Here is a 15234-nt window from a genome sequence, read left to right as displayed (position 1 = left end):
CACCAGTTGCATACACAGCTCGAGCAAGACATTAATCAGCATTTCTCTGACTACGTTTCTCCATTGAGTAAAAACAACTTCTGACTCCAGGAGGAATTGTGTTAAGTTGTCTGATTCATAATTTTCATCTCGAATAGAAGTAGAGGGACTTTTGTCAGAGGTTGCTTGTGATTGCTAAGGAAATTTTATGAACTTGGCCAGATGATTCTGCTTCTTTGGTGCATTCTTCACATACGATTTGGCAAATGTACACAGCTTTTCCTTCTACATTAGCTGCAGTGAAACATCTCCACACGTCAGATAGTGCCTGTGGCATTTTCCTGTAAAGATTCAGGGGAAAAATTAGTTAAAAAAACGAATACAATTCCATGTACAGATAAATACTTAGATTAAACAACTCCTTTGTAAGATAAATGTTTTAAAATGAAACGTACATGGAAACAGGTGAATTAACACTCCTCAGTTAGCAGGCTCAAGCAAGCTAAAACCCACATGGTAGCAAAAACTACAGTGCCTTGCGAAAGTATTCGGTCCCCTTGAACTTTGCGACCTTTTGCCACATTTCAGGCTTCAAACATAAAGATATAAAACTGTATTTTTTTGTGAAGAATCAACAACAAGTGGGACACAATCATGAAGTGGAACGACATTTATTGGATATTTCAAACTTTTTAAACTGTTTTGGCATTTTAACTGATGCATGTGACAAAACAAACCCATGGTTGTCATCAAATGTAATTTGTCACATGCTTCGTAGACTAACAGTGAAATGCTTACTTATGGATTATTTTCCAACAATGCAGAGTTAAAGATGAGAGGAAAAATAATACACAAAATTGAGAGACACGAAGAATAAAAACCCAGTGAATTAGAAATAGCATGGCTATACATATAGGGAGTACCCGTACCGAGTCGTACAAGGGTACGAGGTAATTGAGGGAGCTATGTAATGTACATACCGATAGGGATAAAGTGACTTGGCAACAGGATAGATCATGGGCAGCAGCAGATTTGCAAAAAAAAGTTTGACTAAGTGCAAAAAAGGGTAAATGCAGCTAGTCCTGGTAGCTATTTGATTAGCTATTTAGCAGTCTTGTTTAGATGTCTTGTGTCTTGGGGTAGAAGCTGTTCAGGGTCCTGTTGATTTCAGACTTGGTGCATTGGTACTGCTTGCCGTGCAGTAGCAAGGCAAACAAGTCTGGCTTGGTTGGGTGGCTGTCTTTAACAATGTTTTGGGCCTTCCTCTGACACCGCCTGGTATAGAGGCCCCACGTGAGTCAAGATGCTGTCGATGGTGCAGGTGTAGAACTTTTAGAGGATCTGAGGGCCCATGCCAAATCTTTTCCGCCTTCTGAGGGGGAAGAGGCGTTGTCGTGCCCTCTTCACGACTGTTGGTGTTTTTGGACCATGATAGATCCTTTGTGATGTGGATACAGATGAACTTGAACCTCTCAATCCACTCCACCACAGCCCTGTCGATGTAAATGGGGGTGTGCTCACCCCTACGTTTCCTCTAGTCCATGATCAACTCATTTGTCTTAGACGTTGAGGGAACGGTTGTCCTTGTCCTGTGAATTGGAGTGTGTCCAGGGTTTCTGAGATGTTGATGTGAGTCATGACCAGCATTTCAAAGCATTTGATGGCTACAGATGTGAGTTCTACGGGGAGATTGTCATTTAGCCAGGTTACCTTGGTATTCGTGGGCACAGGGACTATGCTGCCCTACCAAGCAAAAAGGCAGTATCTGCTCATAGCGTGGAACTGAGAAATGTTTTTTTATTTATGTTGGTTTCACAGTAACTTTATGCAGTTCCTGCTAACATGACCCCCATTTTCTCAAAAACACAATACAATAGAGGCAGGATGATTAAGCATGTATTTAATGTAGCAAAAAATGACTAACTCATTTTTTACCAAATGAGCAGTTACTGCCTTTTTGCTTGGTAGGGCAGAATTGTGGTCTGCTTGAAACATGTATGTATTACAGGGAGAGTTTGAAAATATCAGTGAAGACCCTTTCCTGCTTGGCAGCTCATGCTCTGAGGACATGTGCTGGTAATCTGTCTGGCCTTGTGAATGTTTACCTGTTTTAAAGGTCTTACTCACATTGGCTATGGCGAGTGTGATCAGTCATTTGGAACAGCTGGTGCTCTCACGCATGGTTCAGTGTATCTTGCCTCAAAGCGAGCATAGAAGGCATTTAGCTCGTCTGGTAGGCTCATATCACTAGGCAACTCATGGCTGCGTTTCCCTTTGTTACCTGTAATAGTTTGTAAGCCCTGCCACATCCGACGTGTGTCAGAGCTGGTGTAGTAGGATTTGATCTTAATTCTGTATTGACGCTTTGCTTGTTTGATGGTTCGTCGGAGGGTGTAGTGAAATTTCTTACAAGCATTTGGGTTTGTGTCCCGCTCCACTAAAGCAGCAACTCTAACCTTCAGCTCAGTGCTGATGTTGCCTGTAAGCCATGGCTTCTGGTTGGGATATGTACGTACGGTCACTGTGGGCACGTCGTTTTGAGTTTGTTTTATTTTTACAGGGACAGTGCACATTAATCAACGTTTCAGTAAAAGTGCCGGTTTTAGCCAGCCGGCTAATTTTCAACCGCAGTCCCTCGGCAGGTTGTCGATGCACTTATTAATGAAGCCAGTGACTGATGCCGTCGGATGAATCCCGGTACATATTCCAGTCTGTGCCTTCAAAACAGTCCTGTAGCTTTTGCTTGTAAGCAGGAATCAAGAGGATCGAGTTATGGTCAGATTTAGAGTTTTTCACCTCTAGTTGCACAGGTGACATGCTGGTACAAATGAGGTAAAACGTATTTCAGTTTCCTGCATTAAAATCACGGCCACTAGGAATGCCACCTCTGGGTGAGCATTTTCTTGTTTGCTTATGGTCTTATACAGCTCATTGAGTCCAGTTTTTTATTGCCAGCATCGGTTTATGGTGGTAGAAAAATATAATGATGGTAAATAGTATGTTGTACAGCTTATCATAAGGTATTCTAACGTGAGCAGAACCTCGACGAGACGCACACCCCCTCCCCTGAGCTTCCCCAATGCTGTCGTTCTGTCATGCCGATGTATAGAAAAACCAGCTAGATTAATATGTTCCTTGTTCCACCACGACTCAGAGAAACAGGGTATTACAGTTCTTCAGATCACGTTGATGGGATAGTCTCAAACAGAGCTCGTCCAGTGCACGTTAGCCAGTCGCGCCGCCTACTCCGTGTCAGGGATTTGAGCCTGGTCTGGGATAATCAAAATGTCCTTCGACTCATTGCCGTAAAAGTCCTCATCCAAATCGAGGTTGGTGATGGCTTTTCTGGTTTCCAGAAGCTCTTTTCGGGCATCGGAAACGATGGTGTAAACATTATGTACAAAAAAAGTTAAGATCACCACCCAAAAACACAAAATAGTTCAATTGGCCAGGAGCCCGTGAAACGGCTGCTATTCCCTCCAGTGCCATTGCTCACAATATGTGCTATGCTACCATGTAAATGACACCCTTTCTTCCTTCCTCTTCTTCTTCCCTTTAGGATGATTCCAAACCGCCATACTCATATGCACAACTGATAGTCCAAGCCATTACAATGGCACAGGACAAGCAGCTCACGCTAAACGGAATATATACTCACATCACCAAAAACTACCCCTACTACAGGACTGCAGACAAAGGCTGGCAGGTGAGAAATGGCGTCTTTCAATACAAATAATTTCAGTGAAAATGGTGCATGTGAGGGAAAAGATCAGAACCTGTTTTGAATAGCATTAGGATTCCACCACATGGTTTTATTTGAAATACCAGAGCATAGCCCCTCAATTTTTTTTTTCCTCCACATTTTCTTGTTTCAACATGGATCAACATCCACAATACTAACTTAATTGACAGAGGGAAAATAAGTCTGTACGGAATAAAAAATATACCTAAACATGCATCCTGTTTGCAACCCGGCACTAAAGTAATACTTGGCAAAGCAATTCACTTTTTGTCCTGAATAAAAAGTGTTTGGGGCAAATCCAATACAACACATTACTGAGTACCACACTCCATATTTTCAAGCATAGTGGTGGCTGCATCATGTTATGGGTATGCTTGTAATTGTTAGAACTGGGGAATAAATGGAATGGAGCTAAACACAGGCATAATCCTAGATCAGGGGTACTCTTACCGTATGAGGTCCAGAGCCTGCTGGTTTACAGTTCTACCTGATAATGAATTGCACACACCTGGTGTCCCAGGTCTAAATCAGTCCCTGATTAGAGAGGAACAATGGACAAAATACAGTGGAACTGGTTTTGAGGTCGAGGGTCCTAGAGGAAAACCTGTTTCTCTCCGACACTGGGAGATGAATTCACCTTTCAGCAGGATAGTAATCTAAAACACAAGGCCAAATCTTCACTGGAGTTGCTAACCAAGTAGTCCGTGAATGTGGCGGAGTTACAGTTTTGACTTAAATCTGCTTGAACATCTATGCCAAGACCTGAAAATGGTTGTCTAGCAATGATCAACAACCAAATTTGAAAAGAATAATGGGCAAGTGTTGCACAATCCATGTGTGAAAAGCTCTTAGACTCACGTTCCTCATTGCTGCCAAAGGTGTTTCTACAAAGTATTGACTCGCTTGTGAATAATTATGTAAATTAGATTACTATTTAATTTTCAATCAGTTAGCAAAGATTTCTAAAAACAGGTATATTGTGTGTAGATGAGTGAGACTTTTTAAATACATTTTGAATTCAAGCTGTAACACAACAAAATGTGGAATAAGTAAAGGGGTATGAATACTTTGAGGGCACTGTATATTAAGATGTGCTTTGACTAATATGCAACCTTGTAAAAGTACACATTCACTTTGGCTTCAAACTGAAGGGCGGTACATGGCTTATCCCATCTGTTTCCTTGTTGTTTTTGAGCATGTGCCATTGAACTGTGATGTGAATAACAGCCTTGGCTGCAGTGTGTTCGTACTAACACGACGGCGTATTCTGTTGTAGAACTCGATCCGTCACAATCTGTCACTGAACCGCTACTTTATTAAAGTAGCCAGATCGCAGGAGGAACCGGGCAAGGGCTCGTTCTGGAGGATAGACCCGTCCTCAGAGGGCAAGCTCATGGAGCAGGCCTTCAGGAAACGAAGGCCACGGGGTGTGCCCTGCTTCAGGACCCCCCTCGGACCCCTCTCCTCCAGGTATGGATCTACTCACTCTCTCAGGTTTCAGTCACATGATGAGCTCGCTGCATGCTTTACTGCAGGGGTCTCCATCCGGTCGCTCGCAGCCCATCTATCCACAAATCCACGTTGACATTATCCCATCCCTAGTTAGCTCCAGTTGGCCTAAAAATGCCAAATGTAACACTGCCAATTCATTTCCAGCAATAGTTCCCCTGTATGTCTGTGCAGTGCACACATTTCTCTTCCATTTGCTTTGTGTAGCCAGTAAGACAGAATGATAACTGTCTTCTGGGTAGACAGTAGGCTTGGGCGGCATACCATATACCGGGGTATTTGGAAACAGCCAAGGCATGGTTTTTTTCAATTCTTAAGTTTTTCAATATTTTTTCAATGTTTTGTTACTTTTTAAGTAAATACCTGCAGTCAGCTTGTGTAATATGTTAGGAGATGAAGCACATCGTGTTCTTAATTTCACCTGTCACATTATTTTACATTATGAAGCATAGTTCCCAGAACAGTTGAGCCAGTCGTGGGGGGCGGCAAGTAGGTGGTTAGAGTTGGGCCAGTAACCGAAAGGTTGCTAGATTGAATCCCTGAGCTGACAAGGTAAAAATATGTCGTTCTGCTCCTGAACAAGGCAGTTAATCCACTGTTCCTAGGCTGTCATTGAAAATAAGAATTTGTTCTTAACCTCTCATTTTGTCTGTCATAGTTGAAGTGTACCTATGATGAAAATGACAGGCCTCTCTCATCTTTTTAAGTGTGAGAACTTGCACAATTGGTGGCTGACTAAACTCTTTTTTGTGTGTGTGTGTATGTATATATATATGTATGTATGTATGTATGTATGTATGTATGTATGTATGTGTGTGTGTGTGTGTGTGTGTGTGTGTGTGTGAATGGGTACTGGGAACACAAGGTTGGATATATTATTATAGACCTGCTAGATCTACTGTCTCATTTATATTATGACAGACCAGCTGTATCTACTGTCTCCATTTCACTTTGGCCATTGTTGTAGGCCTGCCCTCCCCTCAACAGCCTAAAATAGGCTATTTCATTTCACAAATAATATTTTATATTATTAATTTCAAACAACGGCATTAGCATGAGAAGAACTTACCAGTCCAAAACGATGTTCTCTCCGTTCAAAAAATATTCCTCCATTTGGGAATCGCTAAATGAATCGTCCTCGATCAATTTCTTCTAAAATTGTGTGTACATCTGTATATCTAGACTTAGATTTAGCTTTCCCTGACTTAGTCGCCATACTGATTGATATATAAACAGCTGAATATGCGCTTATCCAAAACAATGCTGTGCGCAACATGCGTTGCTCCTTCCGGTATGAAACTTCAATGGCGAATGACCCTCTTTACGCCGGAGTTTACTGCATGGGTTGGTCTTCAACACACAAACATTACATATTGCCGTTTACCTCAGCTCAATGGCTATCTACCCAGCTAGATTTCAAGGCGATCAGTGGTCATTGGGTTAAAATACAGTCAATCAACGAAACAGTGGGCAAATCATTGGTGCACAATGATGTCAATACGTCCCACAAAATGACCCATCAGGTTTGGTTGTGTTACAAACAAACCAGTTGATTGCAATGAAACCAAACATGACTGGAAAAGTCACGTTTTGTGTGTGTATTTACCTCGAGTGTGTCAGAATTCACAAAAAAGCGGTTCACAAAATGTTCTGTGTTAGGCTATAAAAATTTATTTTATCAAACTAAAGACCATTCATTGTGTAATAATGAGCATTGGGATTGCAAACAGAGGAAGATCGTCAAAGGTAAACAATTTATTTTATTGCCGTTTGTGATTTTGTTAAGCCTGTGCTGGTTGAAATAGTTGTTTTTTATGGGGCTCTATCCTCAGATAATCGTATTCTTTCGCAGTAAATCCTTTTTTAAATCTGACAACGCAGTTGGATTAGCAAGATTCTAGGCTTTCAAAACATGTGAGACACTTGTATTTTCATGAATGTTTAATATGACTATTTATGTAGCGATCACCGTATGTTGTCGAATTTCATCCCACTACCGGGTTCCGTGCGCAGAGAGGTTAACTGACTTGCCTAGTTAAATAAAGGTAAAATAAAACGTTTGTTTGTAAATAGCACAATGGGAGAAAGTGTGAGCAGTTGGTTCCAACTGTGTTTTTTTTTGCTTCAATAGAGGGATCAGGGATGTGCAACTATAGTTTTCCTTCACAGAAAACACATTAGTGTTCGTCCTTCAGACAAGCATGTTTCAAAACTTTGTTCATTTGCACAATGTCTCACATTTACATTTGCTTGTAAATGTCCAAACTCGCCAAAAATGACATTCAGTAGCTCCTATCTAGGCAATCCAGTTCATAAAGTTATTTGTGTATGTCTTTGCAATTAATTTATATTAGTTTGCACTCTTTAGCATATTTAGTTGGCATCCTCCATGGAAATGTTTCATTACTTGTGCAAATTTTGTTACCATTCTCTTAATAGACGGCCAATAGTTGTTTTGTTTTTTTGGTGCGGCCTTGTGTACTAAGCCAGTACTACTGTATATCCCTGAATGTGATCAAGATGGTATGACACTATGAAAGTATGGATACCGCCCAACTCTAAGAGACAAATACTTTCCCCAAAACCTTCTCAATTAAATGTTATCTGCAAAGCATGCTTACCAAACCATGATTGTTTGATCAATCGGGTGGGCTCTTAATTTTTATTTTATTTAGCAAACTCTGTCATGACATGCAGCAGCAAAAACATTGCTAGACCAGCACAGTCCTCTCTCGCAAAATTCTCAATTAAAGTGCTATTGCATGCAAATTAAAATGTATTTTTTTCCAGCCCCCGAAAATGGTCTTCAAATGTGATTTTAAGTATTGGTGTGTACTCATAACATCACATGTCATTGTTTCTCTAAGAATGGTTGCAATTTTGAGTGAAAAACTATAAGAAATCCCAAACCAGGAAAAATATAACGGTACTGAATTTGGGAAAATACTGTGAATTTGAAGCTCGGGGATTTTTTATTTATTTTGTGATATGTTTCATAATTTAAAGTAGCTCTCTTGCTATAAAAGGTTGGACACCTCAGCTTTACTGTTAGATTGGCATGTTTGTGCCATCACCTTGTGGCCATATGTGGTCACTATAATATTCCCATTGGGAAAGTGTGACTCTGGTGGAGTGTGACTAGGGTGGTAAATTTCAATGCATATGTAAATCTACGGTATTTTAAAAAAAAATCTGTTTTTCCCTTTTACAGGAGTGCCCCAGTCTCCCCTAATCACTCTGGGGTGCTCTCGGCCCACTCGAGTGGGGTGCAGACCCCTGACAGCCTATCCCGAGAAGGTTCCCCTGTCCCCATGGAACCAGAGCCCGCTCCGGCCCCGCCCCCTTCCACAGCAGTCCAGCCCAAACTAGCTGTCATCCAGGAGGCCCGCTTTGCACAGAGTACACCAGGTGAGACACCATTTTTGTCCAATCACTTTTTTTTTTTTTTTTTTTAACCTTTATTTAACCAGGAAGGGCTCATTGAGATTTAAAATCTCTTTTTCAAGAGCATCCTGGCCAAGATAGGCAGCACCAAGTCATTACAAAAATTACAGACACACAACATGAAAAACTACAAGTAATCTAGTAAAAACCATAGAATTCACAAGAGTATAACAAAATCAAAAACTGGAAATTAAAAACATTTGTCAGGGAATCAGTCTCAAGATCATTCATCAGTGATTTAAAAATCCCAATTGGGACAAGTTCTTGTAAGGCATTCCAAGACGATGGCGCAGAGTACATAAAAGCTCTTTTACCAAATTCAGTTGGGACATTTGGAACAGTTAGTAGGATAAAGTCCAGCGAACAAAGAGAGTACCCACCACATTTCTGAACAATAAAAATGCCCAAATAAGAAGGTACTAAACCAAAAATGGCTTTGTAAATAAAAGTATACCAGTGACTAGAGAAGGCCAGCCAACTCTGGTATACAAAGTGCAGTGCTGCGTAAGGGTATTGCAGTTTAAAATAAATCTCAAAGTGCCATGGAAAAGGGTGTCAATTGATCTCAAACGCTGAGCGGAAGCTTTCATATATAAAATATCCCCATAGTCTAGTAACGGCATAAATGTAGCTGATTACTAGCCTCCTTCTGGCTTCAAAATAAAAACTAGGCCTTATTCCTAAAATAAAATCCCAATTTCAGCTTCAATTTTTTTGTAAGTTGTTGAATATGCAATTTAAAAGAGGCCGTCATCAATTAAAATTCCAAGATATTTCTAAGAGGTTACAACCTCAATCTCCTTGCCCTGACAGGTAGTAATAGGTGAAAGGTTCAGAGGTCTATTTCTTGCTTTAGAAAACACCATTAGTTTAGTTTTGTCAGTATTGAGGATAAGCTTCAATTGACACAAGGTTAGTTGAACAGTATAAAAATCAGTTTGCAAGTTCTGGAAATCTTTTGTAAGAGACTAGGTACAACAGTAAATAACAGTATCATCAGCATAAAAATGAAGTTGTGCATTTTGTGCATTTTTGTCTAAATCATTTATATAAATAGTGAATAAGAGAGGACCAAGTACAGAGCCTTGGGGCACACCATTAAAGACAGACAATTTAACAGACCTAATCCCATCAAATTGAGTGCACTGAGTTCTATCCGACAGATAGTTAGAAAACCATGCAACTGCATGCTCTGAAAGACCTACACTCGACAATCTCTGCCTTTTAATATAGCATGATCAACTGTATCAAAAGCTTTAGAGAGATCAACACAATGTTTTTTGTCAAGGGCTTCAGTAATATAATTTAAAACCTTCATGGCTGCTGTAATTGTGCTATGCTTCTTCCTGAAGCCCGATTGGTACATTGATAAAATACAGTTAGTAAATAATAAACTCTTAGCTGTTCACGCACAAGGGTTTCAAGTATTTTCACCAGGGGTGACCGCTTGAGATTGACCTATAATTATTTAAGAGTTGGATCTCCCCCCTTTTAAAAGTGGTAGGACAAATGCTGATTTTCGGAATTTCATTACATTCCAGGGTTAGATTGAACAGATATGTAAGTGGTTCAGCTATGAAATCAGCTGCCAGATTTAAAAGCAGGGATCCAAAAGATCAGGACCTGCAGGCTTTCTCTGATCTAAGGATTTCAGGGCTTTATGTGTCTCCTGCACTGAGAATGGCAAAAAGCTAAACGTTTGACCAGCTCTCACTGGTTCATCCACACAGGGTTGTACAGAGACGGAGGACACTGAATCAAACAGCCTACCAGATGATAGAAAGTGCTCATTGACACAATTCAGCATTTCAGTTTTGTCATATACAGCAACAGAGTCCTTCAAAACACATGACGTTAATTCATTAACATTACTGTTACCAGACATAGACTTAATAGCCTTCCAAAACTTTCTAGGGTCATTCAGGTTATCAGTGGGAACTGACATAAAACATTCAGACTCTTCTCCAATCCTATGTACAAATGTGCAGTCGTCACATGTGGATCCTCCGTTAAAGAAAGCTATTGTTTTTCCAGGCTCCCCTCTCAACAGCCAGCCGGTGCTCATCACGGTTCAGCGTCAGTTACCTCAGACCCTAAAGCCGGTGACCTATGCCATGGCCACACCTGTGACTACCAGCACCAACCAGAACCAGCAGCCCGTCATGCAGACGGTGCACGTCGTCCACCAGATCCCTGCCATGTCTGTCACCAGCGTGTCCGGGCTCAGCACCGCCAACACCTACACAGTGGCCACCCCCACCATGGTCACCCTCCAGGCTGAGCCCCAGGAGAACGGAGACTACTCAGAGGCCAAAGGTGAGGGCAGGGAAGGAGGATGGTGTAGTGTGTGTGTGGTTTCAGCCAGGTATACGTAGGTCTGTTTTACCCTTGACCAAAGCATCTGTGTCTGTGTATATGTGTTGTCTTAGTAAATGTATCTCATGTTGATCAGTTATTGTAGTGCTCGTTTGGTGTTATCTTATTAGAAGTCATTGACATCTCTCTTCTTTTTTTCTATGTTTGTCTCTAGTAAAAGTAGAATCTGTTCCAACGATCACCCACGCCTCTATAGGCGGTGGCAGTCGCATCATCCAGACGACCCAGTCGGCCACGCCCTTACAGACGCTAACCTTAGTGCAGCAGCCCCTGGGCCAGCACCAGCTCCCCATAAAGACCATCACACAGAATGGCACCCACCTGATGCCAATGCAGGCTGCTGCAGGTGAGACACTGACTTAGAATGGATCCTGTCAAAGCTCTTTATCCGCATCTGTAGTCTACCACTGCTCTGACCCCATCCGTAGTCTACCACTGCTCTGACCCCATCCGTAGTCTACCACTGCTCTGACCCCATCTGTAGTCTACCACTGCTCTGACCCCATCCGTAGTCTACCACTGCTCTGACCCCATCCGTAGTCTACCACTGCTCTGACCCCATCCGTAGTCTACCACTGCTCTGACCCCATCCGTAGTCTACCACTGCTCTGACCCCATCCGTAGTCTACCACTGCTCTGACCCCATCCGTAGTCTACCACTGCTCTGACCCCATCCGTAGTCTACCACTGCTCTGACCCCATCCGTAGTCTACCACTGCTCTGACCCCATCCGTAGTCTACCACTGCTCTGACCCCATCCGTAGTCTACCACTGCTCTGACCCCATCCGTAGTCTACCACTGCTCTGACCCCATCCGTAGTCTACCACTGCTCTGACCCCATCCGTAGTCTACCACTGCTCTGACCCCATCCGTAGTCTACCACTGCTCTGACCCCATCCGTAGTCTACCACTGCTCTGACCCCATCCGTAGTCTACCACTGCTCTGACCCCATCCGTAGCCTGCCACTGCTCTGACCCCATCCGTAGCCCGCCACTGCTCTGGCCCCATCCGTAGCCCGCCACTGCTCTGGCCCCATCCGTAGTCTACCACTGCTCTGACCCCATCCGTAGTCTACCACTGCTCTGACCCCATCCGTAGTCTACCACTGCTCTGACCCCATCCGTAGTCTGCCACTGCTCTGACCCCATCCGTAGTCTGCCACTGCTCTGACCCCATCCGTAGTCTACCACTGCTCTGACCCCATCCGTAGTCTACCACTGCTCTGACCCCATCCGTAGTCTACCACTGCTCTGACCCCATCCGTAGCCCGCCACTGCTCTGGCCCCATCTGTAGTCTACCACTGCTCTGACCCCATCCGTAGTCTACCACTGCTCTGACCCCATCCGTAGTCTACCACTGCTCTGACCCCATCCGTAGTCTACCACTGCTCTGACCTCATTCGTAGTCTACCACTGCTCTGACCTCATCCGTAGTCTACCACTGCTCTGACCCCATCCGTAGTCTACCACTGCTCTGACCCCATCCGTAGCCCGCCACTGCTCTGGCCCCATCCGTAGCCTGCCACTGCTCTGGCCCCATCTGTAGCCTGCCACTGCCCTGGCCCCATCTGTAGCCTGCCACTGCCCTGGCCCCATCTGTAGCCTGCCACTGCTCTGGCCCCATCTGTAGCCTGCCACTGTTCTGGCCCCATCTGTAGTCTACCACTGTTGTGAGTAGTCCCTGTTTGTTTAATTAACTAGAGTTCATGCAGCGTACTTGTCAGGGCTGCTCTGCAGTGTGTTTGTGTATCTCGAAGGGCCATATGAATCCCTGTCTGGCTGGAGTTTCCGACACTGTTTTGAAAAGTACACTTTTTATTGGCATATGTTCTAAGACGTTAGATTACTTAGAGTATTCCATCAATTCCGACGCTGAAATATTTCTATTTTTTCCTCTTCTTCCTCCCCATGTTCAGCCACAGCTGTTGCGAGTCCTCTCCACTTGCTGGCCACTCACGCCTCCGCTTCAGCCTCCCTCCCGACCAAACGACAGAACGGAGCCCAGGCGGCCAGCGATCAGCCCAACGCTAAGCGCATCAAAACAGAGGAAGGGGACAGCGCCACCCCCACCGCAACACGCGCAGCAGATACGGACTCGTCGGCAGCCAATGACCAAGCCAGCCACCACAACTAGTCTTCTGCATCATCACCACCGTCTTGTTGTTTTTTCTCTCCTTTCCTACCATTTATTTTCCCCTTCTTCCATTGACTCCCAAGGTGCCAAAAGGAGAAGATTTTCAGTTGGTTTAACCATTGTAGAGGACTGGAAAATATGACCACCCCTTTAAAAAAGACTGAAGAGAACATTTAGTTGAGATTTGAAAGAAGGACAACTAGGACAAAGAAGAACTCTAATTTGAAGGTCCCCCTGTGAGACATCGCCACGGAGGAGGATGACGACGACTACTCCAAGACCACAGGAAGCCTTAACAACAATTAACCTTTAACATGATGAGCTGAACTTTGACCACCTGCAGCGAGCAGTTTGACTGAGGCCCATGTTAGCCCGGCGGTCGCACGGCACCTCTGCCTCAACTACCTCAGTGCAGATTGGGGGCCACGGTCAAGGGCACCACTCAACGGACCCATGGGATGACTGGATGAGGTGACCAACTAGCAGCATGACAAGCATTTGACGCAGACATGAAATATCAATGAGTGCATTCAGAAAAAGGGATCAAAACAGTCGGAGCCAATTCCTGGACCTTTGGCAGCTAGCCTTTCATATACTGACCTAGCCTTATTGCAGCTCTAAGTAGTAATGCAGTATTTTGTCATTCATATGTGGACCATAGGATCTGTTTTGGATGTATTTTCATTTATATAGGTAAAAAAAAGTGCTAATAATTGAAATAAAGAAAGCATTACAGCAGTGGGGTCTAACATTTCAATCACTCCACCTGAACTTCAACGTTCTCGCTGTTACTTTGTATGTGGACTTTTTTTCTGTTCAGTGTCGTTTCTTTTTACAATTCTATCAATGGGGTGTTTTTTTTACCCCCCCCCCCATGTTAAATCCACATTCTGTCATATCCAAATCCATTTTCTTTGCTACACTTACATATTTTCATACTTGCACAGATAACCAGTAAGATATAAACATATTAATTCCATGTGTAGTTGATCAGATGCCTCCTCATCGAACTTTCATGTAACAGACTACAGAAAAGTACCCGAGCCGTTAACGCGTGAATCCTTAGTTGAAACTATACCAAAGGGGTCACTCCACCTGTTTTTGGTAAAAAGCTGAGGGATGGGCCTGGAGAAATGGAACCACTCTCAGATTGACAGACGGGACATGATATCACAATTGTGGTTTTAACCATGTTTTGAGACTATACCGTGATTTACATTTCCATTGTTTACAAACATTAGCGTAAGAACAAGTTTATGATGGGGTACGAGAGTTGAACTAAGCTCATTAGGCGTTTTATAAGTTATTATTCAAGTTTAGATGGGTATATATCATTAATTTAAGTCAGAAAATGGATGTAGCAACTAAGGATTCTAGCTTTAACTGTACATTTAACAGAAGAAAAGAGCTGTTTAAAACCAGACCAGATCTGCACTTGGTAAAATGTGTTTTTGTTTCTCTCGTTATCCTTGGCTGTGGTGACTTCGGTGTGTGGACAGACCCTTTGCTTGATTATTTCATTCTGTTCCGACAACCTGACGAGTCTGTCTTCAGATTGTATATGTTCCAAACTAAAGAAGATACAAGTGATGGATATTTGTTCTGCTTCAGTGGATAAATGATTTTTTTTATTTTATATAAATTAATTTAAAACCTTTCACTCTCTATTTTACTTGTCCAATGGTTTCACCACAACAGTGATCAGATCTTCTGCTCTCAGTACGCATTTAATTCACAGATGTTTCAGAGACCACATGCTAGAAGCAGCGTGTGACCATTCTATTGCCTCTGACCAGATTATCCTCCTTCAATTCTACATGTTGAATAGCTGCCGTTCAACAACAACCAGCAGGTGATTGCTAACGGACCACAGCCACCCGTTCCTTTTAGCCCTTAATCTTTCTGTGAATTAGGATTTTGACAGTGCCCCAATTGACCACAGCGGGGCAGTAATTGGCATGGTAAGGCAAACCTGCCTTCACATCACATAACATAAGATCACCTTCCTAATATTGAGTTGCGGCACCCTCCCCACTCAGGACTTTGCT

At 43.0% G+C, this 15234-nt stretch overlaps 1 protein-coding gene across 2 annotated transcripts in view; it reads left to right on the top strand.

Moving 5' to 3' along the window:
* Positions 1–14843, top strand: part of LOC110486597 (forkhead box protein K2) — a 32016-nt gene extending 17173 nt beyond the window's left edge. Inside the window, exons 4-9 of one of the 2 annotated variants that reach the window (XM_090196830.1) lie at positions 3539–3685; positions 5044–5191; positions 8442–8638; positions 10709–10990; positions 11205–11396; positions 12969–14843. In XM_090196830.1, coding sequence (XP_090052956.1) covers positions 5115–5191; positions 8442–8638; positions 10709–10990; positions 11205–11396; positions 12969–13186 — 966 coding nt within the window. In that variant the 5' untranslated portion in view covers positions 3539–3685; positions 5044–5114 and the 3' untranslated portion in view covers positions 13187–14843. Of the gene's footprint in view, positions 1–3538; positions 3686–4997; positions 5192–8441; positions 8639–10708; positions 10991–11204; positions 11397–12968 lie in introns of both variants that reach the window. The other variant, XM_036941316.2, reaches the window with a different exon arrangement.
* The last annotated feature ends 391 nt before the right edge of the window (positions 14844–15234 follow it).

The sequence above is a fragment of the Oncorhynchus mykiss genome, chromosome 13, assembly GCF_057628025.1.
Source record: "Oncorhynchus mykiss isolate SJ-2025 chromosome 13, ASM5762802v1, whole genome shotgun sequence".
In the NCBI taxonomy this organism is placed as follows: Eukaryota; Metazoa; Chordata; class Actinopteri; order Salmoniformes; family Salmonidae; genus Oncorhynchus; species Oncorhynchus mykiss.
The sequence above is the reverse complement of the archived record's forward strand: the minus strand, read 5'-3'. Positions and strand labels throughout refer to the sequence as shown.